Source organism: Petromyzon marinus, chromosome 74 (assembly GCF_048934315.1).
Source record: "Petromyzon marinus isolate PM22_M1 ecotype Great Lakes invasive population chromosome 74, UKy_Petmar_22M1.pri1.0, whole genome shotgun sequence".
Lineage (NCBI taxonomy): Eukaryota > Metazoa > Chordata > Hyperoartia > Petromyzontiformes > Petromyzontidae > Petromyzon > Petromyzon marinus.
In genome coordinates this window covers 7,567,465-7,593,662 of record NC_133740.1, presented here as the reverse complement: position 1 = coordinate 7,593,662, position 26,198 = coordinate 7,567,465, and the positions used below count along the sequence as shown (strand labels likewise).

Sequence of the window (26,198 nt, the reverse complement as noted above, 5' to 3'; positions counted from 1 at the left end):
ACTTCACTCACCCTCCCCCCCACCTCACCCCCCACCTCACCCTCCCACCTCACCCCCCACCTCACCCCCCACCTCACCCCACTTTACCACCCCACCCTCCACCACACCACCCCCACCTCACCCCCCACCTCACCCCCCATCTCACCCCCCCACCTCACCCCCCACCTCACCCCACTTTACCACCCCCACCTCACCCCCCCCCATCTCACCCCCCACCCCACCTCACCCCCCCCACCCCCCCCCCCCACCCGCTCACCAGGCGCACGACGCCTCAGAGAGGGCGTCGCTGGCCCTCCGCCCGCTCCGGGGGCCCCCGGGCCCCAGGGCCCCCCAGCCGGCGGGCCAGCCGCCCCCCTCGGAGCGCGGCGCGTCGGAGCCCCCGCTGCCGTCGTCGGAGCCGAGGGCCTCGTCGGGCCCCGGGGGGGCGCCAGGGCGGCGGCGGCGGCGGTGGCGGCGGTGGCGGCGGGGGTCGCCGCGGGGGTCACCGCGGGGGTCGCCGCGGGGGTCGCCGCGGGGGTCGCGGGGGGCCAGCGGGGGCCCCGGGAAGCGGTGCGGGGAGCTCACGCGGCCCAGCAGCCGTGGCCTCGTGCTCATCTGGAGGGTGGAGGGGGGGGGGGTGGAGGGGGGGTGGAGGGGGTCAGGGTAGGGGGGGGGGCGGCATTAGGGGACGCGGAGCCGGAGCCGCTGGGATTCTGAGCTCCAGTCCTGGATTCTGGCCTCAGATCCGGGATTCTGGGCCCCAGTCCGGGATTCTGGGCTCCAGTCCGGGATTCTGGGCTCCAGTCTGGGATTCTGGGCTTCAGTCCGGGATTCTGGGCTCCAGTCCGGGATTCTGGGCTCCAGTCCGGGATTCTGTTCCCCAGTTCGGGATTCTGGGCTCCAGTCCGGGATTCTGGGCGCCAGTCCGGGATTCTGGGCTCCAGTCTGGGATTCTTGGCTTCAGTCCGGGATTCTGGGCGCCAGTCCGGGATTCTGGGCCCCAGTCCGGGATTCTTGGCACCAGTCCGGGATTCTGGGCTCCAGTCCGGGATTCTGGGTTCCAGTCCGGGATTCTTGCCTCCAGTCCGGGATTCTGGGCTCCAGTCCGGGATTCTTGGCTCCTGTCCGGGATTCTGGGCTCCAGTCCGGGATTCTGGGCTCAGATCCGGGATTCTTGGCTCCAGTCCGGGATTCTAGGCTCCAGTCCGGGATTCTTGGCTCCAGTCCGGGATTCTGGGCTCCAGTCCGGGATTCTTGGCTCCAGTCCGGGATTCTGGGCTCCAGTCCGGGATTCTGGTCTCTAGTCCGGGATTCTGGGCTCCAGTCCGGGATTCTGGGCGCCAGCCCGGGATTCTGGGCTCCAGTCCGGGATTCTGGGCTCCAGTCCGGGATTGTTGGCTCCAGTCCGGGATTCTGGACTCCAGTACGGGATTCTTGGCTCCAGTCCGGGATTCTGGACTCCAGTCCGGGATTCTGGGCACCAGTCCGGGATTCTTGGCTCCAGTCGGGATTCTGGGCTCCATTCCGGGATTCTGGACTCCAGTCCGGGATTCTTGGCTCCAGTCCGGGATTCTGGGCTCCAGTCCGGGATTCTGGGCTCCAGTCCGGGATTCTTGGCTTCAGTCCGGGATTCTGGGCTCCAGTCCGGGATTCTTGGCTTCAGTCCGGGATTCTGGGCTCCAGTCCGGGATTCTGGGCTCCAGTCCGGGATTTTTAGCTCCAGTCCGGGATTCTGGGCACCAGTCCTGGATTCTGGGCTCCAGTCCGGGATTCTGGACTCCAGTCCGGGATTCTTGGCTCCAGTCTGGGATTCTGGGCTCCAGTCCGGGATTCTGGGCTCCAGTCCGGGATTATTGGCTTCAGTCCGGGATTCTGGGCTCCAGTCCGGGATTCTTGGCTTCAGTCCGAGATTCTGGGCTCCAGTCCGGGATTCTGGGCTCCAGTCCGAGATTCTTTGCTCCAGTCCGGGATTCTGGGCTCCAGTCCGGGATTCTGGGCTCCAGTCCGGGATTCTGGGCTCCAGTCCGGGATTCTGGGCACCAGTCCGGGATTCTTGGCTCCAGTCCGGGATTCTGGGCTCCAGTCCGGGATTCTGGGCTCCAGTCCGGGATTCTGGGCTCCAGTCCGGGATTCTTGGCTCCAGTCCGAGATTCTGGGTTCCAGTCCGGAATTCTTGGCTCCAGTCCGGGATTCTTGGCTCCTGTCCGGGATTCTGGGCTCCAGTCCGGGATTCTGGGCTCCAGTCCGGGATTCTGGGCTCAGATCTGGGATTCTTGACTCCAGTCCGGGATTCTTAGCTCCAGTCCGGGATTCTTAGCTCCAGTCCGGGATTCTGGGCTCCAGTCCGGGATTCTTGGCTCCAGTCCGGGATTCTGGGCTCCAGTCCGGGATTCTGGTCTCCAGTCCGGGATTCTGGGCTCCAGTCCGGGATTCTGGGCGCCAGTCCGGGATTCTGGGCTCCAGTCCGGGATTCTGGGCTCCAGTGGGGGATTGTTGGCTCCAGTCCGGGATTCTGGACTCCATTCCGGGATTCTGGGCTCCAGTCCGGGATTCTTGGCTCCAGTCCGGGATTCTGGGCTCCAGTCCGCGATTCTTGCCTCCAGTCCGGGATTCTGGGCTCCTGTCCGGGATTCTGGGCTCCAGTCCGGGATTCTTGGCTTCAGTCTGGGATTCTGGGCTCTAGTCCGGGATTCTTGGCTTCAGTCCGGGATTTTGGGCTCCAGTCCGGGATTCTGGGCTCCAGTCCGGGATTCTTGGCTCCAGTCCGGGATTCTGGGCTCCAGTCCGGGATTCTGGGCTCCAGTCCGGGATTCTTGGCTTCAGTCCGAGATTCTGGGCTCCAGTCCGGGATTCTTGGCTTCAGTCCGCGATTCTGGGCTCCAGTCCGGGATTCTGGGCTCCAGTCCGAGATTCTTGGCTCCAGTCCGGGATTGTGGGCTCCAGTCCGGGATTCTGGGCTCCAGTCCGGGATTGTTGGCTCCAGTCTGGGATTCTGGACTCCATTCCGGGATTCTGGGCTCCAGTCCGGGATTCTTGGCTCCAGTCCGGGATTCTGGGCTCCAGTCCGGGATTCTGGACTCCAGTCCGGGATTCTTGGCTCCAGTCCGGGATTCTGGGCTCCAGTCCGGGATTCTGGGCTCCAGTCCGGGATTCTTGGCTTCAGTCTGGGATTCTGGGCTCCAGTCCGGGATTCTGGGCTCCAGTCCGGGATTCTGGGCTCCAGTCCGGGATTCTTGGCTCCAGTCTGGGATTCTGGGTTCCAGTCCGGAATTCTTGGCTCCAGTCCGGGATTCTTGGCTCCTGTCCGGGATTCTGGGCTCCAGTCCGGGATTCTGGGCTCCAGTCCGGGATTCTGGGCTCAGATCTGGGATTCTTGGCTCCAGTCCGGGATTCTATGCTCCAGTCCGGGATTCTTAGCTCCAGTCCGGGATTCTGGGCTCCAGTCCGGGATTCTTGGCTCCAGTCCGGGATTCTGGGCTCCAGTCCGGGATTCTGGTCTCCAGTCCGGGATTCTGGGCTCCAGTCCGGGATTCTGGGCGCCAGTCCGGGATTCTGGGCTCCAGTCCGGGATTCTGGGCTCCAGTCCGGGATTGTTGGCTCCAGTCCGGGATTTTGGACTCCATTCCGGGATTCTGGGCTCCAGTCCGGGATTCTTGGCTCCAGTCCGGGATTCTGGGCTCCAGTCCGGGATTCTGGACTCCAGTCCGGGATTCTTGGCTTCAGTCCGGGATTCTGGGCTCCAGTCCGGGATTCTGGGCTCCAGTCCGGGATTCTTGGCTTCAGTCTGGGATTCTGGGCTCCAGTCCGGGATTCTGGGCTCCAGTCCGGGATTCTTGGCTTCAGTCCGGGATTCTGGGCTCCAGTCCGGGATTCTTGGCTTCAGTCCGGGATTTTGGGCTCCAGTCCGGGATTCTGGGCTCCAGTCCGGGATTCTTGGCTCCAGTCCGGGATTCTTAGCTCCAGTCCGGGATTCTGGGCTCCAGTCCGGGATTCTTGGCTCCAGTCCGGGATTCTGGGCTCCAGTCCGGGATTCTGTTCTCCAGTCCGGGATTCTGGGCTCCAGTCCGGGATTCTGGGCGCCAGTCCGGGATTCTGGGCTCCAGTCCGGGATTCTGGGCTCCAGTCCGGGATTGTTGGCTCCAGTCCGGGATTTTGGACTCCATTCCGGGATTCTGGGCTCCAGTCCGGGATTCTTGGCTCCAGGCCGGGATTCTGGGCTCCAGTCCGGGATTCTGGACTCCAGTCCGGGATTCTTGGCTTCAGTCCGGGATTCTGGGCTCCAGTCCGGGATTCTGGGCTCCAGTCCGGGATTCTTGGCTTCAGTCTGGGATTCTGGGCTCCAGTCCGGGATTCTGGGCTCCAGTCCGGGATTCTTGGCTTCAGTCCGGGATTCTGGGCTCCAGTCCGGGATTCTTGGCTTCAGTCCGGGATTTTGGGCTCCAGTCCGGGATTCTGGGCTCCAGTCCGGGATTCTTGGCTCCAGTCCGGGATTCTGGGCTCCAGTCCGGGATTCTGGACTCCAGTCCTGGATTCTTGGCTCCAGTCTGGGGTTCTGGGCTCCAGTCCGGGATTCTGGGCTCCAGTCCGGGATTCTTGGCTTCAGTCCGGGATTCTGGGCTCTAGTCCGGGATTCTTGGCTTCAGTCCGCGATTCTGGGCTCCAGTCCGGGATTCTGGGCTCAAGTCCGAGATTCTTGGCTCCAGTCCGGGATTCTGCGCTCCAGTCCGGGATTCTGGGCTCCAGTCCGGGATTGTTGGCTCCAGTCTGGGATTCTGGACTCCATTCCGGGATTCTAGCTTCCAGTCCGGGATTCTTGGCTCCAGTCCGGGATTCTGGGCTCCAGTCCGGGATTCTGGACTCCAGTCCGGGATTCTTGGCTCCAGTCCGGGATTCTGGGCTCCAGTCCGGGATTCTTGGCTTCAGTCTGGGATTCTGGGCTCCAGTCCGGGATTCTTGGCTTCAGTCTGGGATTCTGGGCTCCAGTCCGGGATTCTTGGCTTCAGTCCGGGATTCTGGGCTCCAGTCCGGGATTCTGGGCACCAGTCCGGGATTCTTGGCTCCAGTCCGGGATTCTGGGCTCCAGTCCGGGATTCTGGACTCCAGTCCGGGATTCTTGGCTCCAGTCTGGGATTCTGGGCTCCAGTCCGGGATTCTGGGCTCCAGTCTGGGATTCTTGGCTGCAGTCCGGGATTCTGGGCTCCAGTCCGGGATTCTTGGCTTCAGTCCGAGATTCTGGGCTCCAGTCCGGGATTCTGAGCTCCAGTCCGAGATTCTTGGCTCCAGACCGGGATTCTGGGCTCCAGTCCGGGATTCTGGGCTCCAGTCCGGGATTCTGGGCTCCAGTCCGGGATTCTGGGCACCAGTCCGGGATTCTTGGCTCCAGTCCGGGATTCTGGGCTCCAGTCTGGCATTCTGGGCTCCAGTCCGGGATTCTTGGCTCAACTCCGGGATTCTGGGCTCCAGTCCAGGATTCTGGGCTCTAGTCCGGGATTCTGGGCTCCAGTCCGGGATTCTGGGCGCCAGTCCGGGATTCTGGGCTCCAGTCTGGGATTCTGGGCTCCAGTCCGGGATTCTGGGCTCCAGTCCGGGATTCTGGGCTCCAGTCTGGGATTCCTGGCTCCAGTCCCGGATTGTGGGCTCCAGTCCGGGATTCTGGGCTCCAGTCCGGGATTCTTGGCTCCAGTCCGGGATTCTGTGTTCTAGTCCGGGATTCTTGGCTCCAGTCCGGGATTCTGGGCTCCAGTCCGGGATTCTTGGCTCCAGTCCGGGATTCTAGGCTCCAGTTCGGGATTCTGGGCTCCAGTCCGGGATTCTGGGCTCAGATCCGGGATTCTTGGCTCCAGTCCGGGATTCTAGGCTCCATTTCGGGATTCTGGGCTCCAGTCCGGGATTCTGGGCTCCAGTCCGGGATTCTGGGCTCCAGTCCGAGATTCTGGGCTCCAGTCCGGGATTCTGAGCTCCAGTCCGAGATTCTGGGCTCCAGTCCGGGATTCTTGGCTCCAGTCCGGGATTCTTGGCTCCAGTCCGGGATTCTGGGCTCCAGTGGGGGATTGTTGGCTCCAGTCCGGGATTCTGGACTCCATTCCGGGATTCTGGGCTCCAGTCCGGGATTCTTGGCTCCAGTCCGGGATTCTGGGCTCCAGTCCGCGATTCTTGCCTCCAGTCCGGGATTCTGGGCTCCAGTCCGGGATTCTGGGCTCCAGTCCGGGATTCTTGGCTTCAGTCTGGGATTCTGGGCTCTAGTCCGGGATTCTTGGCTTCAGTCCGGGATTTTGGGCTCCAGTCCGGGATTCTTGGCTCCAGTCCGGGATTCTTGGCTCCAGTCCGGGATTCTGGGCTCCAGTCCGGGATTCTGGACTCCAGTCCAGGATTCTTGGCTCCAGTCTGGGGTTCTGGGCTCCAGTCCGGGATTCTGGGCTCCAGTCCGGGATTCTTGGCTTCAGTCCGAGATTCTGGGCTCCAGTCCGGGATTCTTGGCTTCAGTCCGCGATTCTGGGCTCCAGTCCGGGATTCTGGGCTCCAGTCCGAGATTCTTGGCTCCAGTCCGGGATTGTGGGCTCCAGTCCGGGATTCTGGGCTCCAGTCCGGGATTGTTGGCTCCAGTCTGGGATTCTGGACTCCATTCCGGGATTCTGGGCTCCAGTCCGGGATTCTTGGCTCCAGTCCGGGATTCTGGGCTCCAGTCCGGGATTCTGGACTCCAGTCCGGGATTCTTGGCTCCAGTCCGGGATTCTGGGCTCCAGTCCGGGATTCTGGGCTCCAGTCCGGGATTCTTGGCTTCAGTCTGGGATTCTGGGCTCCAGTCCGGGATTCTGGGCTCCAGTCCGGGATTCTGGGCTCCAGTCCGGGATTCTTGGCTCCAGTCCGGGATTCTGGGTTCCAGTCCGGAATTCTTGGCTCCAGTCCGGGATTCTTGGCTCCTGTCCGGGATTCTGGGCTCCAGTCCGGGATTCTGGGCTCCAGTCCGGGATTCTGGGCTCAGATCTGGGATTCTTGGCTCCAGTCCGGGATTCTATGCTCCAGTCCGGGATTCTTAGCTCCAGTCCGGGATTCTGGGCTCCAGTCCGGGATTCTTGGCTCCAGTCCGGGATTCTGGGCTCCAGTCCGGGATTCTGGTCTCCAGTCCGGGATTCTGGGCTCCAGTCCGGGATTCTGGGCGCCAGTCCGGGATTCTGGGCTCCAGTCCGGGATTCTGGGCTCCAGTCCGGGATTGTTGGCTCCAGTCCGGGATTTTGGACTCCATTCCGGGATTCTGGGCTCCAGTCCGGGATTCTTGGCTCCAGTCCGGGATTCTGGGCTCCAGTCCGGGATTCTGGACTCCAGTCCGGGATTCTTGGCTTCAGTCCGGGATTCTGGGCTCCAGTCCGGGATTCTGGGCTCCAGTCCGGGATTCTTGGCTTCAGTCTGGGATTCTGGGCTCCAGTCCGGGATTCTGGGCTCCAGTCCGGGATTCTTGGCTTCAGTCCGGGATTCTGGGCTCCAGTCCGGGATTCTTGGCTTCAGTCCGGGATTTTGGGCTCCAGTCCGGGATTCTGGGCTCCAGTCCGGGATTCTTGGCTCCAGTCCGGGATTCTTAGCTCCAGTCCGGGATTCTGGGTTCCAGTCCGGGATTCTTGGCTCCAGTCCGGGATTCTGGGCTCCAGTCCGGGATTCTGTTCTCCAGTCCGGGATTCTGGGCTCCAGTCCGGGATTCTGGGCGCCAGTCCGGGATTCTGGGCTCCAGTCCGGGATTCTGGGCTCCAGTCCGGGATTGTTGGCTCCAGTCCGGGATTTTGGACTCCATTCCGGGATTCTGGGCTCCAGTCCGGGATTCTTGGCTCCAGGCCGGGATTCTGGGCTCCAGTCCGGGATTCTGGACTCCAGTCCGGGATTCTTGGCTTCAGTCCGGGATTCTGGGCTCCAGTCCGGGATTCTGGGCTCCAGTCCGGGATTCTTGGCTTCAGTCTGGGATTCTGGGCTCCAGTCCGGGATTCTGGGCTCCAGTCCGGGATTCTTGGCTTCAGTCCGGGATTCTGGGCTCCAGTCCGGGATTCTTGGCTTCAGTCCGGGATTTTGGGCTCCAGTCCGGGATTCTGGGCTCCAGTCCGGGATTCTTGGCTCCAGTCCGGGATTCTGGGCTCCAGTCCGGGATTCTGGACTCCAGTCCTGGATTCTTGGCTCCAGTCTGGGGTTCTGGGCTCCAGTCCGGGATTCTGGGCCCCAGTCCGGGATTCTTGGCTTCAGTCCGGGATTCTGGGCTCTAGTCCGGGATTCTTGGCTTCAGTCCGCGATTCTGGGCTCCAGTCCGGGATTCTGGGCTCAAGTCCGAGATTCTTGGCTCCAGTCCGGGATTCTGCGCTCCAGTCCGGGATTCTGGGCTCCAGTCCGGGATTGTTGGCTCCAGTCTGGGATTCTGGACTCCATTCCGGGATTCTAGCTTCCAGTCCGGGATTCTTGGCTCCAGTCCGGGATTCTGGGCTCCAGTCCGGGATTCTGGACTCCAGTCCGGGATTCTTGGCTCCAGTCCGGGATTCTGGGCTCCAGTCCGGGATTCTTGGCTTCAGTCTGGGATTCTGGGCTCCAGTCCGGGATTCTTGGCTTCAGTCTGGGATTCTGGGCTCCAGTCCGGGATTCTTGGCTTCAGTCCGGGATTCTGGGCTCCAGTCCGGGATTCTGGGCACCAGTCCGGGATTCTTGGCTCCAGTCCGGGATTCTGGGCTCCAGTCCGGGATTCTGGACTCCAGTCCGGGATTCTTGGCTCCAGTCTGGGATTCTGGGCTCCAGTCCGGGATTCTGGGCTCCAGTCTGGGATTCTTGGCTGCAGTCCGGGATTCTGGGCTCCAGTCCGGGATTCTTGGCTTCAGTCCGAGATTCTGGGCTCCAGTCCGGGATTCTGAGCTCCAGTCCGAGATTCTTGGCTCCAGACCGGGATTCTGGGCTCCAGTCCGGGATTCTGGGCTCCAGTCCGGGATTCTGGGCTCCAGTCCGGGATTCTGGGCACCAGTCCGGGATTCTTGGCTCCAGTCCGGGATTCTGGGCTCCAGTCTGGCATTCTGGGCTCCAGTCCGGGATTCTTGGCTCAACTCCGGGATTCTGGGCTCCAGTCCAGGATTCTGGGCTCTAGTCCGGGATTCTGGGCTCCAGTCCGGGATTCTGGGCGCCAGTCCGGGATTCTGGGCTCCAGTCTGGGATTCTGGGCTCCAGTCCGGGATTCTGGGCTCCAGTCCGGGATTCTGGGCTCCAGTCTGGGATTCCTGGCTCCAGTCCCGGATTGTGGGCTCCAGTCCGGGATTCTGGGCTCCAGTCCGGGATTCTTGGCTCCAGTCCGGGATTCTGTGTTCTAGTCCGGGATTCTTGGCTCCAGTCCGGGATTCTGGGCTCCAGTCCGGGATTCTTGGCTCCAGTCCGGGATTCTAGGCTCCAGTTCGGGATTCTGGGCTCCAGTCCGGGATTCTGGGCTCAGATCCGGGATTCTTGGCTCCAGTCCGGGATTCTAGGCTCCATTTCGGGATTCTGGGCTCCAGTCCGGGATTCTGGGCTCCAGTCCGGGATTCTGGGCTCCAGTCCGAGATTCTGGGCTCCAGTCCGGGATTCTGAGCTCCAGTCCGAGATTCTGGGCTCCAGTCCGGGATTCTTGGCTCCAGTCCGGGATTCTGGGCTCCAGTCCGGGATTCTGGGCTCCAGTCCGGGATTGTTGGCTCCAGTCCGGGATTTTGGACTCCATTCCGGGATTCTGGGCTCCAGTCCGGGATTCTTGGCTCCAGTCCGGGATTCTGGGCTCCAGTCCGGGATTCTGGACTCCAGTCCGGGATTCTTTGCTCCAGTCCGGGATTCTGGGCTCCAGTCCGGGATTCTGGGCTCCAGTCCGGGATTCTTGGCTTCAGTCTGGGATTCTGGGCTCCAGTCCGGGATTCTGGGCTCCAGTCCGGGATTCTTGGCTTCAGTCCGGGATTCTGGGCTCCAGTCCGGGATTCTTGGCTTCAGTCCGGGATTTTGGGCTCCAGTCCGGGATTCTGGGCTCCAGTCCGGGATTCTTGGCTCCAGTCCGGGATTCTGGGCTCCAGTCCGGGATTCTGGACTCCAGTCCGGGATTCTTGGCTCCAGTCTGGGGTTCTGGGCTCCAGTCCGGGATTCTGGGCTCCAGTCCGGGATTCTTGGCTTCAGTCCGGGATTCTGGGCTCTAGTCCGGGATTCTTGGCTTCAGTCCGCGATTCTGGGCTCCAGTCCGGGATTCTGGGCTCCAGTCCGAGATTCTTGGCTCCAGTCCGGGATTCTGGGCTCCAGTCCGGGATTCTGGGCTCCAGTCCGGGATTGTTGGCTCCAGTCTGGGATTCTGGACTCCATTCCGGGATTCTGGGCTCCAGTCCGGGATTCTTGGCTCCAGTCCGGGATTCTGGGCTCCAGTCCGGGATTCTGGACTCCAGTCCGGGATTCTTGGCTCCAGTCCGGGATTCTGGGCTCCAGTCCGGGATTCTTGGCTTCAGTCTGGGATTCTGGGCTCCAGTCCGGGATTCTTGGCTTCAGTCTGGGATTGTGGGCTCCAGTCCGGGATTCTTGGCTTCAGTCCGGGATTCTGGGCTCCAGTCCGGGATTCTGGGCACCAGTCCGGGATTCTTGGCTCCAGTCCGGGATTCTGGGCTCCAGTCCGGGATTCTGGACTCCAGTCCGGGATTCTTGGCTCCAGTCTGGGATTCTGGGCTCCAGTCCGGGATTCTGGGCTCCAGTCTGGGATTCTTGGCTGCAGTCCGGGATTCTGGGCTCCAGTCCGGGATTCTTGGCTTCAGTCCGAGATTCTGGGCTCCAGTCCGGGATTCTGAGCTCCAGTCCGAGATTCTTGGCTCCAGACCGGGATTCTGGGCTCCAGTCCGGGATTCTGGGCTCCAGTCCGGGATTCTGGGCTCCAGTCCGGGATTCTGGGCTCCAGTCCGGGATTCTGGGCACCAGTCCGGGATTCTTGGCTCCAGTCCGGGATTCTGGGCTCCAGTCTGGCATTCTGGGCTCCAGTCCGGGATTCTTGGCTCAACTCCGGGATTCTGGGCTCCAGTCCAGGATTCTGGGCTCTAGTCCGGGATTTTGGGCTCCAGTCCGGGATTCTGGGCGCCAGTCCGGGATTCTGGGCTCCAGTCTGGGATTCTGGGCTCCAGTCCGGGATTCTGGGCTCCAGTCCGGGATTCTGGGCTCCAGTCTGGGATTCCTGGCTCCAGTCCGGGATTGTGGGCTCCAGTCCAGGATTCTGGGCTCCAGTCCGGGATTCTTAGCTCCAGTCCGGGATTCTGGGCTCCCGTCCGGGATTCTGGGCTCCAGTCCGGGATTCTTGGCTACAGTCCGGGATTCTAGGCTCCAGTTCGGGATTCTGGGCTCCAGTCCGGGATTCTGGGCTCAGATCCGGGATTCTTGGCTCCAGTCCGGGATTCTAGGCTCCATTTCGGGATTCTGGGCTCCAGTCCGGGATTCTGGGCTCCAGTCCGGGATTCTGGGCTCCAGTCCGAGATTCTTGGCTCCAGACCGGGATTCTGGGCTCCAGTCCGGGATTCTGAGCTCCAGTCCGAGATTCTTGGCTCCACACCGGGATTCTGGGCTCCAGTCCGGGATTCTGGGCTCCAGTCCGGGATTCTGGGCTCCAGTCCGGGATTCTGGGCTCCAGTCCGGGATTCTGGGCACCAGTCCGGGATTCTTGGCTCCAGTCCGGAATTCTGGGCACCAGTCTGGCATTCTGGGCTCCAGTCCGGGATTCTTGGCTCAACTCCGGGATTCTGGGCTCCAGTCCAGGATTCTGGGCTCTAGTCCGGGATTTTGGGCTCCAGTCCGGGATTCTGGGCGCCAGTCCGGGATTCTGGGCTCCAGTCTGGGATTCTGGGCTCCAGTCCGGGATTCTGGGCTCCAGTCCGGGATTCTGGGCTCCAGTCTGGGATTCCTGGCTCCAGTCCGGGATTGTGGGCTCCAGTCCGGGATTCTGGGCTCCAGTCCGGGATTCTTTGCTCCAGTCCGGGATTCTGGGCTCCCGTCCGGGATTCTGGGCGCCAGTCCGGGATTCTTGGCTCCAGTCCGGGATTCTAGGCTCCAGTTCGGGATTCTGGGCTTCAGTCCGGGATTCTGGGCTCAGATCCGGGATTCTTGGCTCCAGTCCGGGATTCTAGGCTCCATTTCGGGATTCTGGGCTCCAGTCCGGGATTCTGGGCTCCAGTCCGGGATTCTGGGCTCCAGTCCGAGATTCTGGGCTCCAGTCCGGGATTCTGAGCTCCAGTCCGAGATTCTGGGCTCCAGTCCGGGATTCTTGGCTCCAGTCCGGGATTCTGGGCTCCAGTCCGGGATTCTGGGCTCCAGTCCGGGATTCTTGGCTCCAGTCCGGGATTCTGGGCTCCAGTGCGGGATTCTGGGCACCAGTCCGGGATTCTTGGCTCCAGTCCGGGATTCTGGGCTCCAGTCCGGGATTCTGGGCTCCAGTCCGGGATTCTTGGCTCCAGTCCGGGATTCTGGGCTCCAGTCCGGGATTCTGGGCTCCAGTCCGGGATTCTGGGCTCCAGTCCGGGATTCTGGGCTCCAGTCCGGGATTCTGGGCTCTAGTCCGGGATTCTTTGCTCCAGTCCGGGATTCTGGGCTCCAGTCCGGGATTCTTGGCTCCAGTCCGGTATTCTGGGCTCCAGTCTGGTATTTTGGGCTCCAGTCCGGGATTCTGGGCTCCAGTCCGGGATTCTGGGCTCCAGTCCGGGATTCTGGGCTCCAGTCCGGGATTCTGGGCTCCAGTCTGGGATTCTGGGCTCCAGTCCGAGATTCTGGGCTCCAGTCCGGGATTCTTGGCTCCAGTCCGGGATTCTGGGCTCCAGTCTGGGATTCTTGGCTCCAGTCCGGGATTCTGGGCCCCAGTCCGGGATTCTGGGCTCCAGTCCGGGATTCTGGGCTCCAGTCCGGGATTCTTGGCTCCAGTCCGGGATTCCGGGCTCCAGTCCGGGATTCTGGGCTCCAGTCCGGGATTCTGGGCTCCAGTCCGGGATTCTGGGCTCCAGTCCGGGATTCTGGGCTCCAGTCCGGGATTCGGCCCCAACCACAGCGATTGCACCGGGGTGCTCACGGTAGAGACCGGAGGCTCACACTGAGACCCACAAACTCAAACACTCAGCGGTCCCTCACCCACGGGCCCTGTGGGGCCTCACCCCTGGTCCTCACCCACGGGGCCCGTGGGGCCTCACACCCACGGCCCTGTGGGTGAGGGCCTCACCCGTGGCTCCTCACCCCACCGGGGTATGGCCGGGGGTCCTCACCTGCAGGAAGAGGGCGGCCCCGAGCGAGAGGCCCTGCAGGCGCTCCCCCAGCTCCGCCAGCTCCCCGTCGTGCTCCGCCAGCTCCTCGCGGAGTTCCCCCCCAGTCCCCTCCAGCGCCGAGAGACTCCCCGGGGGGCCACTGCCTCCGCCGTCTCCCCCCAGCTGCTCGCACGCGGCGGTGGCGGCGGGGAGGGGGGGTGGAGACACAAGGGTGGACACGAGGGGTGGACACGAGGGTGGACACGTCTCTACGTCGAACTTCTTTCGCACCGCCGCGCTGATCGGAGATGTGGGGGAAGGACAACGAACTAACACGCACAACAGGTTTAATATATAAACACCCAGGTCTGTGATTCTGTCATTCTGTGACTAACGCGGCACGGATTGGTTGAAGTGCGTCACGTGACCGGGGCCAAGCAGCCAACCAGCGCTTGGCGGGGCTATAGAGGGGCGGGTGAAAGACCGCATCGAACCGAAAACCCCCAACAAGGCCATCAAATAAAAGGGTTTTCCCCCCTTTTATTCTGGCAACAAAACTGAATCCTTTTTACAAGGGGATTCATGTTTACTGCATTAACCACAATACCTTGCAGTCAAGATGCAAACAAAAAAAATGCATTGTCCTTGAAACTGATTGGTCCACACCAAGGGACGGCTTTCTTTTGAGCCTCGACCCAATTGGTGCTCGACCAGATGACGCCAAAAGGCGTCACACAGCTCAAAGACAATGCCGCTATCAAAGTAATGAGGGCTCGGGGTGAGCATCTACATCACTAGACCTCCTTTGCCAGTACCAAAATGTAATAATAATAGGGGTTTTTCCCCCTTTTTCTGGCAACAAAACTGAAACCTTTTGACAAGGGGATTCATGTTTACTGCATTAACCACAATACCTGCAGTCAAAATGCAAACAAAACACATACTATGATAATATATACGTGGCATTGTCCTTGAAACTGATTGGTCCACACCAAAGGACGGCTTTCTTTTGAGCCTCGACCCAATTGGTGCTCGACGCCTTTTGGCGTCCTCTGGTCGAGCACCAATTGGGTCGAGGCTCAAAAGAAAGCCGTCCCTTGGTGTGGACCAATCAGTTTCAAGGACAATGCATTTTTTTTTTGCATCTTGACTGCAAGGCATTGTGGTTAATGCAGTAAACATGAATCTTCGTATAAAGGTTTCAGTTTTGTTGCCAGAAAAAAGGGGGAAAAACCCTATTATTGCATTTTGGTACTGGCAAAGGAGGTCTAGTGATGTAGAAGGCCATCTACTTAACGACGAGGGGACATTCACCAAGAAATGTCCGTTTTCAATTAAATATTCCAGATGTAAAATGATATAAGCTTTATCTAATTGAAAACAATACAATTCAAAATATGTTTCATTTTAAAACTTCAAGATGGAGCATCGGGTGCTTGCGTGAATGTGTCGTTCATGTGTGCATTTTTTTTCGTGACATTCCTGGCCAAATGTCGTAAATGGTTGTTCGGGGACGCCTATGGCCTATGGCGCCCCCGAAAAACCCGCAGTATTATTCATAATAAAGGGTTTTTTTGGGTTAGATGGCGTTATTTATAAATGTGTCGTAACCCTCCGCCACCCGACACGGCCAATCAGTAAAAAAACTGTGTCACGTTGACAAAAGACAAAATAGTTCACACTACTTTAGCCCGCAGGTGTGCTCTGGCGAATTTGCCCGATGATGCTGGATGTTAATAACCAGCGAAAAGTCGTACTCAAAACTTGTAAATGTTGTGGATTCGCTCTTCAACACACCGGTGGGCTAAAGCAGTGAACTATTTTTTTGTCTTTTGTCAACGTGACACTTTTTTTTTACTGATTGGCCTTGTCGGGTGGTGGAGGGTTACGACACATTTATAAATAACGCGATCTCACTCAAAAACGTTTATTCTGAATAACACACAACAACAACAAGCGGTTGTGAAGAAATACGTATGCGATCTAGTGTAGTGGTGTCGTGTATAGTGTAGTGTATACTAATGTAGTGTATAGTGTAGTGTATATCGTAGTGTGTGTAGTGTATAGTGTATATCAGAGTGTATAGTCGTGTATAATGTAGTGTATAGTAGTGTATAATAATGTAGTGTATAATAATGTAGTGTATAGTGTAGTGTGTATCATAGTGTGTGTAGTGTATAGTATATATCAGAGTGTATAGTCGTGTATAATGTAGTGTATAGTAGTGTATAATAATGTAGTGTATAATAATGTAGTGTATAGCGTAGTGTGTGTAGTGTATAGTGTATATCAGTGTATAGTTCGGTTTCCCACTGACAAAGAAATGATCAGTCTATAATTTTAATGGTAAGTTTATTTGAACAGTGAGAGACAGAATAACAACAACAAAATCCAGAGAAACGCATGTCAAAAATGTTATAAATTAATTTGCATTTTAATGAGAGAAATAAGTATTTGACCCCTCTGCAAAACATGACTTAGTACTTGGTGGCAAAACCCTTGTTGGCAATCACAGAGGTCAGACGTTTCTATTAGTTGGCCACCAGGTTTGCACACATCTCAGGAAGGATTTTGTCCTACTCTTCTTTGCAGATCTTCTCCAAGTCATTAAGGTTTCGAGGCTGACGTTTGGCAACTCGAACCTTCAGCTCCCTCCACAGATTTTCTATGGGATTAAGGTTTGGAGACTGGCTAGGCCACTCCAGGACCTTAATGTGCTTCTTCTTGAGCCACTCCTTTGTTGCCTAGGCCGTGTGTTTTGGGTCATTGTCATGCTGGAATACCCATCCACGACCCGTTTTCAATGCCCTGGCTGAGGAAAGGAGGTTCTCACCCAAGATTTGACGGTACATGGCCCCGTCCATCGTCCCTTTGATGCGGTGAAGTTGTCCTGTCCCCTTAGCAGAAAAACACCCCCAAAGCATAATGTTTCCACCTCCATGTTTGACGGTGGGGATGGTGTTCTTGGGATCATAGGCAGCATTCCTCCTCCTCCAAACACGGCGAGTTGAGTTGATGCCAAAGAGCTCCATTTTGGTCTCATCTGACCACAACACTTTCACTTTCGCCCAGTCGTCCTCTGAATCATTCAGATGTTCATTGGCAAACTTCAGACGGGCATGTATATGCGCTTTCTTGAGCAGGGGGACCTTGCGGGCGCTGCAGAATTTCAGTCCTTCACGGCGTAGTGTGTTACCAATTGTTTTCTTGGTGACTATGGTCCCAGCTGCCTTGAGATCATTGACAAGATCCTCCTGTGTAGTTCTGGGCTGATTCCTCACCGTTCTCATGATCATTGCAACTCCACGAGGTGAGATCTTGCATGGAGCCCCAGGCAGAGGGAGATTGACAGTTCTTTTGTGTTTCTTCCATTTGCGAATAATCGCACCAACTTGTTGTCACCTTCTCACCAAGCTGCTTGGCAATGGTCGTGTAGCCCATTCCAGCCTTGTGTAGGTCTACAATCTTGTCCCTGACATCCTTGGAGAGCTCTTTGGTCTTGGCCATGGTGGAGAGCTTGGAATCTGATTGATTGATTGCTTCTGTGGACAGGTGTCTTTTATACAGGTAACAGGCTGAGATTAGGAGCACTCCCTTTAAGAGTGTGCTCCTAATCTCAGCTCGTTACCTGTATAAAAGACACCTGGGAGCCAGAAATCTTTCTGATTGAGAGGGGGTCAAATACTTATTTCCCTCATTAAAATGCAAATCAATTTATAACATTTTTGACATGCGTTTTTCTGGATTTTGTTGTTGTTATTCTGTCTCTCACTGTTCAAATAAAACCTACCATTAAAATTATAGACTGATCATTTCTTTGTCAGTGGGAAAACGTACAAAATCAGCAGGGGATCAAATACTTTTTTTCCCTCACTGTAGTGTATATCAGAGTGTAGAGTAGTGTATAGTGTAGTGTATAGTGTAGTGTATAGCAGTGTATAATAATGTAGTGTATAGCGTGTGTCGTGTATAGTGGTGTTGTGTATAGTGTATATCAGAGTGTATAATAGTGTAGTGTATAGTAGTGTATAGTGTATATCAGAGTGTATAGTAGTGTATAGTAATGTAGTGTATAGTGTAATGTATAGTAGTGTATAGTAGTGTATAGTATTGTATAGTGTATAGTAATGTAGTGTATAGTAGTGTATAGTGTATAGTAATGTAGTGTATAGTGTAGTGTATAGTAGTGTATAGTAGTGTATAGTGTAGTATATAGTAATGTAGTGTAGTGTATAGTGTAGTGTATAGTGTAGTGTATAGTATAGTAGTGTATAGTGTAGTGTATAGTAGTGTAGTGTATAGTAGTGTAGTGTATAGTGTAGTGTATGGTGTAGTGTATAGTAGTGTAGTGTATAGTGTAGTGTATAGTAGTGTATAGTAGTGTATAGTAATGTAGTGTATAGTGTAGTGTATAGTAGTGTATAGTAGTGTATAATAGTGTATAGTGTAGTATATAGTAGTGTATAGTAGGGTATAGTAGTGTATAGTGTAGTGTATAGTGTAGTGTATAGTAGTGTATAGTAGTGTATAGTAATGTAGTGTATAGTGTAGTGTATAGTAGTGTATAGTAGTGTATAATAGTGTATAGTGTAGTATATAGTAGTGTATAGTAGGGTATAGTAGTGTATAGTGTAGTGTATAGTGTAGGGTATAGTAGTGTAGTGTATAGTATATTGTATAGTGTAGTATATAGTAATGTAGTGTATAGTAGTGTATAGTAGTGTATAGTGTAGTGTATAGTAATGTAGTGTATAGTAATGTAGTGTATAGTGTAGTGTATAGTGTAGTGTATAGTGTAAGGTATAGTAGTGTAGTGTATAGTGTAGTGTATAGTAGTGTATAATAATGAAGTGTATGGCCGCGCCGTACGTAGCCAATCGTTGCTAATCGGAGGTGCAGGGGAAGGACAACAAACTAAACACACAACAACAACAAACAGTTCTAAACAAATTCGTTTTAGATAGTACTGTATAGTGGTGTAGTGTATAGTGGTGTAGTGTATAGTGGTGTGTATAATAGTGTAGTTTATAGTTGTGTACTGTATAATAGTGTAGTGTATAGTGGTGTAGTGTTTAATAGTGGTGTGTATAATAGTGTAGTGTATAGTAGTGTAGTGTATAGTAGTATAGTGGTGTATTGTATAGTGTAGTGTATAGTAGTGTATAGTGTAGTGTATAGTAGTGTGTAGTAGTGTATAATAGTGTAGTGTATAGTAGTGTAGTGTATAGTGGTGTGGTGTATAGTTGTGTAGTGTATAGTAGTGTAGTGTATAGTGGTGTAGTTTATAGTAGTGTAGTGTATAATAGTGTAGTGTATAATAGTGGAGTGTATAGTAGTGTAGTGTATAGTAGTGTAGTGTTTAGTGGTGCAGTGTATAGTAGTATAGTGGTGTAGTGTATAGTGGTGTAGTGTATAGTAGTGTAGTGTATAGTGGTGTAGTGTATAATAGTGTAGTGTATAATAGTGGAGTGTATAATAGTGGAGTGTATAGTAGTGTAGTGTATAGTAGTGTAGTGTATAGTAGTGTAGTGTATAGGTGTAGTGTATAGTAGTGTACTGTATAGTGATGTAGTGTATAGTGATGTAGTGTATAGTGGTGTAGTGTATAGTATAGTAGTGTGGTGTATAGTAGTGTACTGTATAGTGATGTAGTGTATAGTAGTGTAGAGTATAGTGTAGTGTATAGTAATGTAGAGTATAGTGTAGTGTATAGTGTAGTGTATAGTAGTGTAGTGTATAGTAGTGTCGTGTATAGTGTAGTGCATAGTAGTGTACTTTATAGTGATGTAGTGTATAGTAGTGTGTAGTGGTGTACTGTATAGTAGTGTACTGTATCGGTGTAGTGTATAGTGCAGTGTATACCATAGTGTATAGTACAGTAGAGCAGTATATGGTAGTGTATTGTAGTGTATAGTGTAGTGTGGAGTGTATAACGTAGTGTATAGTAGTCTAGTGTACAGTAGTGTATAGTAGTGTATAGTGGTGTAGTGTATAGTGGTGTAGTGTATATGTGTAGTCTATAGTGCAGTATATACCATAGTGTATAGTACAATAGAGCAGGTATATAGTAGTGTATTGTAGTGTATAGCTTAGTGTGGAGTGTATAACGTAGTGTATAGTAGTGTAGTGTATAGCGTCGTGTGGGTAGTGTAGTATGTAGTGTGTAGTATATAGTGGAGTGTATGTATAAACTTCTTTCGCACCGTACATACCCAACCACGCTAATCAGAGGTGTGGGTGGAATGGCAACAAATTTAACCCAGCAACAGCAAGCAGTTCTAAAGAAATGAGTTTGCCAATCTCGACGATGATTTAATAGTGCAGCATAGCTCCCACAGCGGCTTCCTATAATTATCTATCGGAAGGAGAAGAACGTTCCAGACGGCCGCAGAAGCAGCGGTAATCTGAAAGTGCTGCTCGGCGATGGCGATGATGACGACGATTACGACGATGACAATGATGATGATGACGACGACGATGACGACGATGACGACGATAATGATGATGACGACGACGACGATAACGACGACGATGATGACGATGACGACGATGACGACGATAACGATGATGACGACGACGATGACGACGATGATGACGTTGATGACGATGACGACGATGACGACGATAACGATGATGACGACGATGACGACGATTGATGACAATGACGACGATAACAATGATGATGATGACGACGATGATGACGATGATGACGATGATGACGATGACGACGATGACGACGATAACGATGATGACGACAATGACGACGATGACGACGATTGATGACGATGACGACGATAACAACGATAACGACGATGACGATGACGACGATGATGACGATGACGCCAATGACGACGATGATGACGATGATGACGACGATGACGACGATGATGACTGATGATGACGATAACGACGATGATGATAATGACAATGACGATGACGATACGGTGACCACCATCTTCGTTTCGATGGCTCAGCCAGAAGTCGCTGCTGCTGCTGCTGCAAGAATGATCGGAGTTCACGTGATCGGGGTCCTGTGGGGGTCTGTAGGGGTGTGTGTGGGGGGGGGGGGGTCCCATAGGGATCCCGTGACGGGTACTGAGGGGGTCCCGTGGCAGGGGGAGCGGGGGAAGGGGGGGGGAAGGGGGGATCCCTCTCTACCTCTCCCAGGTAGACGCGCAGCCTGGAGAGGGCCTCTCCCCGTGCCCGCACGCGCGCCTCCAGCGCCGCCATGCAGGCGAGCACGTCCCCCGGCTCCATCGCCACAACCTCCCGACCAGCGGCACTGCAGCGGCTGCGGTGACTCCCTGGCTGGGGTTCACAACAACAACAATAGACAATGCATCGTGCGGAATTATCAAGAGCCTTGTGTTGGGTGCTCGCCACATTGGGGGCCGTCCATGAATTACGTCACGCGATTTTGGACGATTTTTGACCCCCCCCTCCCTTCGTCACGCGGCGTCACAAAAAGTCAGACCCCCCCCTCGAATATGACGTCACAAAGCTCTGCCCCCCCCCCCCAAAAAAAAACATGCTTCAAATCGCTTTAAACTATTGTCATTGTAGTAGTGCGTATTTAATGTGGTGCTGCGCTCTGATGTTGTAGGAGAAAACATTTATTAAAAAGTCTATTTAAGTAAAACGTGTTGTCTATATTTATTTATAAAGTTCCGCATTTTGATGTGATGTCACATTTCTCAACCCCCCCTCCCTCGTCACACATCGTCACAAATGTCTGACCACCCCCCCCCCGCCAGGGCCAGATGACACTTTTGTCATCTGGCATCTGGCCACATGGCCGGCCTGCTCTAGACCAATTCCTCGACCACATCAATTCCATACACCCAGCCATCAGATTTACCATGGAAGTCGAAAAAGATGGCAAGCTACCTTTTTTGGATGTTCTAATAAAAAAGAGACCTGATGGTTCAATGAGCCACTCTGTCTACAGGAAAGCTACCCATACGGATGCTTACCTGTAACCGGATTCCCACCACCATTCATCCCAGAAGAATTCCCTCATCAAGACTCTGCACCATAGAGCCCAATGCATATCCGACCAGGAACACATAGCCAGTGAAGTCAAGCACGTACACCAAGCTCTTAAGGCTAATGGTTACTCCGACTACACAATACGCAAAGCTATCACTCAAACCATGAAGAAGGACCCTCTTGAGGAGCCATTCAAAACCATCACTTTACCCTACATTGCGAGGATCACAATAAAGATCTCCAAAATCTTGAATAAACACAAGATCCAGGTCCGATTCAACACACTACATAAAATCCGTGATCTGGTTTCGTCTGTAAAAGATGTGATTCCGGACATAACAGTACCCTGGTGTCTACAAACTAAGTTGCCTCTGTGGTAGCAGTTACATTGGAGAAACCAAACGACATGTCTCGGACCGCATCTGTGAACACAAAGCAGACCTAAAACACGGTAGGACCAACACCTCGGCCGTGGCATATCACTGTTATAATTCAGTAGGCTCACATGACATTGACTTCTCCAAGACAGAGGTTCTCTGCAAGCCATCTGGCTACCATGAGAGATTCGTTCATGAGGCTATCCACATATACAAACACGGAGAAAATTTTCAACCGAGAAGATGGATTCTGGCTTAGCAATCATTGGAAGGATTTGATAAACCATTTCGGGTCTTAATTGATTGATCACGCTTACGGTGGCTTTCAGACCGCATCCATTATTTTCGACTCCCCCCCCTCCTCTTTTCCGAACATAGATGGACTCGTCCATCTGAATAAACTGTCAAATCGCTCTCCGTGGTGCTAACGTTAAAAAAACGCCACTTCTTTCAAAAAATTCTTGCCGTGGTTTTCACACCTGATGATGATTGCTTGTGTTGCAGTCAAAACGTCGTGATAATTTTATTGTTTTATATTTGTATTATTTTATTGTTTCCCTTCTACGTGGTGACTTTACCGAAAGAACCAGGAATATGTAACGCCGTTGTTGCTCAGTTAGCCCCGCCCACTGTTGGCTTAACCCCACCCCCCGCCAACTATTCAAGTAGCTCCGCCCACTGCTCACGTAGCCCCGCCCATTTGCTCAGGTAGCCCCCGCCCATTGCCCGCACGGCGATTATTTACACACACACGCTTTGAGGGAGACACGGGGACACTGGACCAGGGGACAGACATCCTGAGCCCCACCGGGACGTGTGGTGGACGTCTGTGAATAAAGAGCTTCATGGGCCACAGTAGGCACTGTGCCCTAGGGCCTACTCACACACTCATTCACCCACCCACTCATAAACCCACTCACGCACTCATTCACCCACCCACTCATTCACCCAGCCACTCACTCACCCACTCACACACTCATTCACCCACCCACTCATTCACCCACTCACGCACTCATTCACCCACCCACTCACCCACTCACTCATTCACCCACCCACTCATTCACACACCCACTCACTCACGCATTCACTCACCCACCCACCCATTCACTCACGCATTCACTCACCCACCTACTCATTCACCCATTCACTCACGCATTCACTCACCCACTCACGCACTCATTCACCCACCCACTCATTCACCCACTCGCCAGAGCCCTGTTATCCAATAGGCAACAGTAGGCACGTGCCCTAGGGCCTACTCACACACTTATTCACCCACTCACTCACTCACCCACTCACTCACTCACCCACTCACACACTCATTCACCCATTCACTCACTCAGCCACTCACGCACTCATTCACCCATTCACTCACTCAGCCACTCACGCACTCATTCACCCACCCACTCATTCACCCACCCACTAATCCACCCACCCACTCATTCACCCACTCATTCACCCACCCACTCATTCACCCACCCACTCATTCACCCACCCACTCACTCACCCACTCACGTACTCATTCACCCACCCACTCATTCACCCACCCACTCACTCACCCACTCACCCACTCATTCACCCACCCACTCATTTACCCACCCACTCACTCATGCACGTACTCACGCACTCATTCACCCACCCACTCATTCACCCACCCACTCATTCACCCACCCACTCATTCACCCACCCACTCACTCACCCACTCACTCACGCACTCATTCACCCACCCACTCATTCACCCAGCCACTCGTTCACCCATCCACCAGAGCCGTATTATCCAATAGGCCACACTAGGCATTGACAGTGCCTAGGGCCTACCGAAAATTAAAGGGCTTCCGAATGTATTTACCATGCTATTTGTTGTTTGTATGACAAAACATGAAACCAAGATCTCCTCTAGAATAAATATATGTATATATATAGCAAAAGGGTAGTGCACAGTGTATATACGGAATCATAAGGAGAGAGAAATGAACAACAGGAGTTGAACTTTTTGACATTTTTACATTGCAACAAATTTATTTTTGCAATTATTTCAAATTAACTCTGCTTATCTGCGCCACACCGCACGTCCCCCCCCCCCCCCCCATCGAATGAGCACCACAGACTAAATAATAATGGAACGTGTCAGAAGTAACGGCATCTAGGCTGGACGAAAGTGCCACGTGTGAAACAAGCGGATTGACAGCGGTGATAGTAAGTACAATGGGGCAGCAGTCACCAAAGGTTATCACTGCAGGCCTACGAAATAGAAGCGCCTAGGGCCTACAAGAACCTTCACCTGACCCTACCAACCGGTAGAAAGTACCAAAGAGAGTACCGCGTGAACCAAGCAGAGTGGCATCGGCGGTAGAGGCAGTGAAATGGGGCAGCAGTAACCATCTGTTGGGAAGTTATCACTGAAGGATCTACTAAACAGAAGCGCCTAGGGCCTACAAGAACCTTCACCTGACCCTACCAACCGGTAGAAAGTACCAAAGAGAGTACCGCGTGAACCAAGCGGAGTGGCATCAGCGGTAGTTGTAGTGACATGGGGCAGCAGTAACCATCTGTTGGGAAGTTGTCACTGAAGGATCAACTAAACAGAAGCGCCTAGGGCCTACAAGAACCTTCACCTGACCCTACCAACCGGTAGAAAGTACCAAAGAGAGTACCGCGTGAACCAAGCGGCGTGGCATCGGCGGTAGAGGCAGGGAAATGGGGCAGCAGTAATCATCTGTTGGGAAGTTATCACTGAAGGATCTACTAAACAGAAGCGCCTAGGGCCTACAAGAACCTTCACCTGACCCTACCAACCGGTAGAAAGTACCAAAGAGAGTACCGCGTGAACCAAGCGGAGTGGCATCGGCGGTAGAGGCAGTGACATGGGGCAGCAGTACCAACTGTAGAGAATTATCACTGAAGGATCTACTAAACAGAAGCGGCCTAGGGCCTACAAGAAGCTTCATGCAGGCTCTTGGTCGTTGTGGTGTCTCAGAGTGTGTCACCCTCATGTGTCGGTGTCGAACCCCGGCTACCCGAGTTCGATTCCCGCGCACGGCCTCCCCGAGGTCGACTCGGCCTCAAATGAGTCACCCAGTGCGGTGTGTCGTAAACGTCGCCACGAGGGAGACAAAGGCGGCCGGGCGGGGTGCTGGCAAACCCACCCCCTCGTGTGCCACAGTGCCGGTAGCCTTCATAGGTGCTGCTCGCTAACAGCACTTGGCCCAACAGTCTGTTGAGGCTATACGGGGGGGATCTTTGTCTTTTGTGTGGGTGTGCTTTCTGTGTTGTCGGGTTCATCACAAACCATTGTCACCATCAGCAACATCATCATCATCATCACCACCACTACCACCTTCATCACTTTCACTAACATTACTAACATCACCGCTACCACCATCATGAATATATCACCAACATCATCATTGCAGAATCGCCACCATAATCACAACCACCATCGCCAACTCCATCATCACCATCATAATCACAACCACCATCGCCAACTCCATCATCACCATCATCATCATAATCACAACCACCATGGCCAACCCCATCATCACCAACATAATGACAACCACCATAATTGGCGTAACCATCACCACCGCCAACATCACTACTCATCTCGTCACGATCACCCCCATCACCGCCACGACCATCACTACCACCACGGCCATCACTACCACCACGGCCATCACCGAGACCATCACCACCACCACGGCCATCACCGAGACCACCACCACCATCACGGCCATCACCACGACCATCACCACCACCACGGCCATCACCACGACCATCACCACCACCACGGCCATCACCGAGACCAACACCACCACGGCCATCACCACGACCATCACCACCACCACGGCCATCACCACGACCATCACCACCACCACGGCCATCACCGAGACCAACACCACCACGGCCATCACCACGACCATCACCACCACCACCACGGCAATCACCGAGACCATCACCACCACCATGGCCATCACCGAGACCACCACCACCACCACAACCACCACCACCACCACGGCCATCACCGAGACCATCACCACCACCACGGCCATCACCGAGACCATCACCATCACCACGGCCATCACCACGACCATCCCCATCACCACGGCCATCACCACGACCATCACCGATACCATAACCACCACCACGGCCATCACCGAGACCACCACCACCACAGCCATCACCGAGACCATCACCACCACCACCACCACCACGGCCATCACCGAGACCATCACCACCACGGCCATCACCACGACCATAACCGAGACCATCACCACCACCACGGCCATCACCACGGCCATCACCACGACCATCACCGAGACCATCACCACCACCACCACCACGGTCATCACCCCGACCATCCCCATCACGCGTTGTTGGTGTGGGGGTGGAGGAAGGAGGTCAGGAATGTCCCACCCCCCCCAACGCTCTGCAAGTCCCGGGGAAACGCGAGGAATGTGGCCCCTGTAGCCCATCTCAGCTCCATCACAGCTCCATTACAGCTCCATCATAGCTCCATCACAGCCCCATCACAGCTTCATCACAGCTCCATCATAGCTCCATCACAGCTCCATCATAGCCCCATCATAGCTCCATTACAGCTCCATCGCAGCTTCATTACAGCTCCATCATAGCCCCA

The 26,198-nt window shown here is 54.5% G+C and overlaps 1 protein-coding gene across 1 annotated transcript in view; it reads right to left on the bottom strand.

Annotated features, from left to right (window-relative positions):
* Positions 1-252: 252 nt before the first annotated feature.
* LOC116937072 (uncharacterized) overlaps positions 253-26,198 on the bottom strand; it is a 28,360-nt gene continuing 2,414 nt past the window's right edge. Inside the window, exons 2-4 of the mRNA XM_076056057.1 lie at positions 20,355-20,504; positions 13,218-13,379; positions 253-594 (exon numbers count right to left, since the gene is read on the bottom strand). Of these exons, the coding sequence (XP_075912172.1) occupies positions 253-594; positions 13,218-13,379; positions 20,355-20,453 (603 nt within the window). The 5' untranslated portion in view covers positions 20,454-20,504. The remainder of the gene's footprint in view (positions 595-13,217; positions 13,380-20,354; positions 20,505-26,198) is intronic.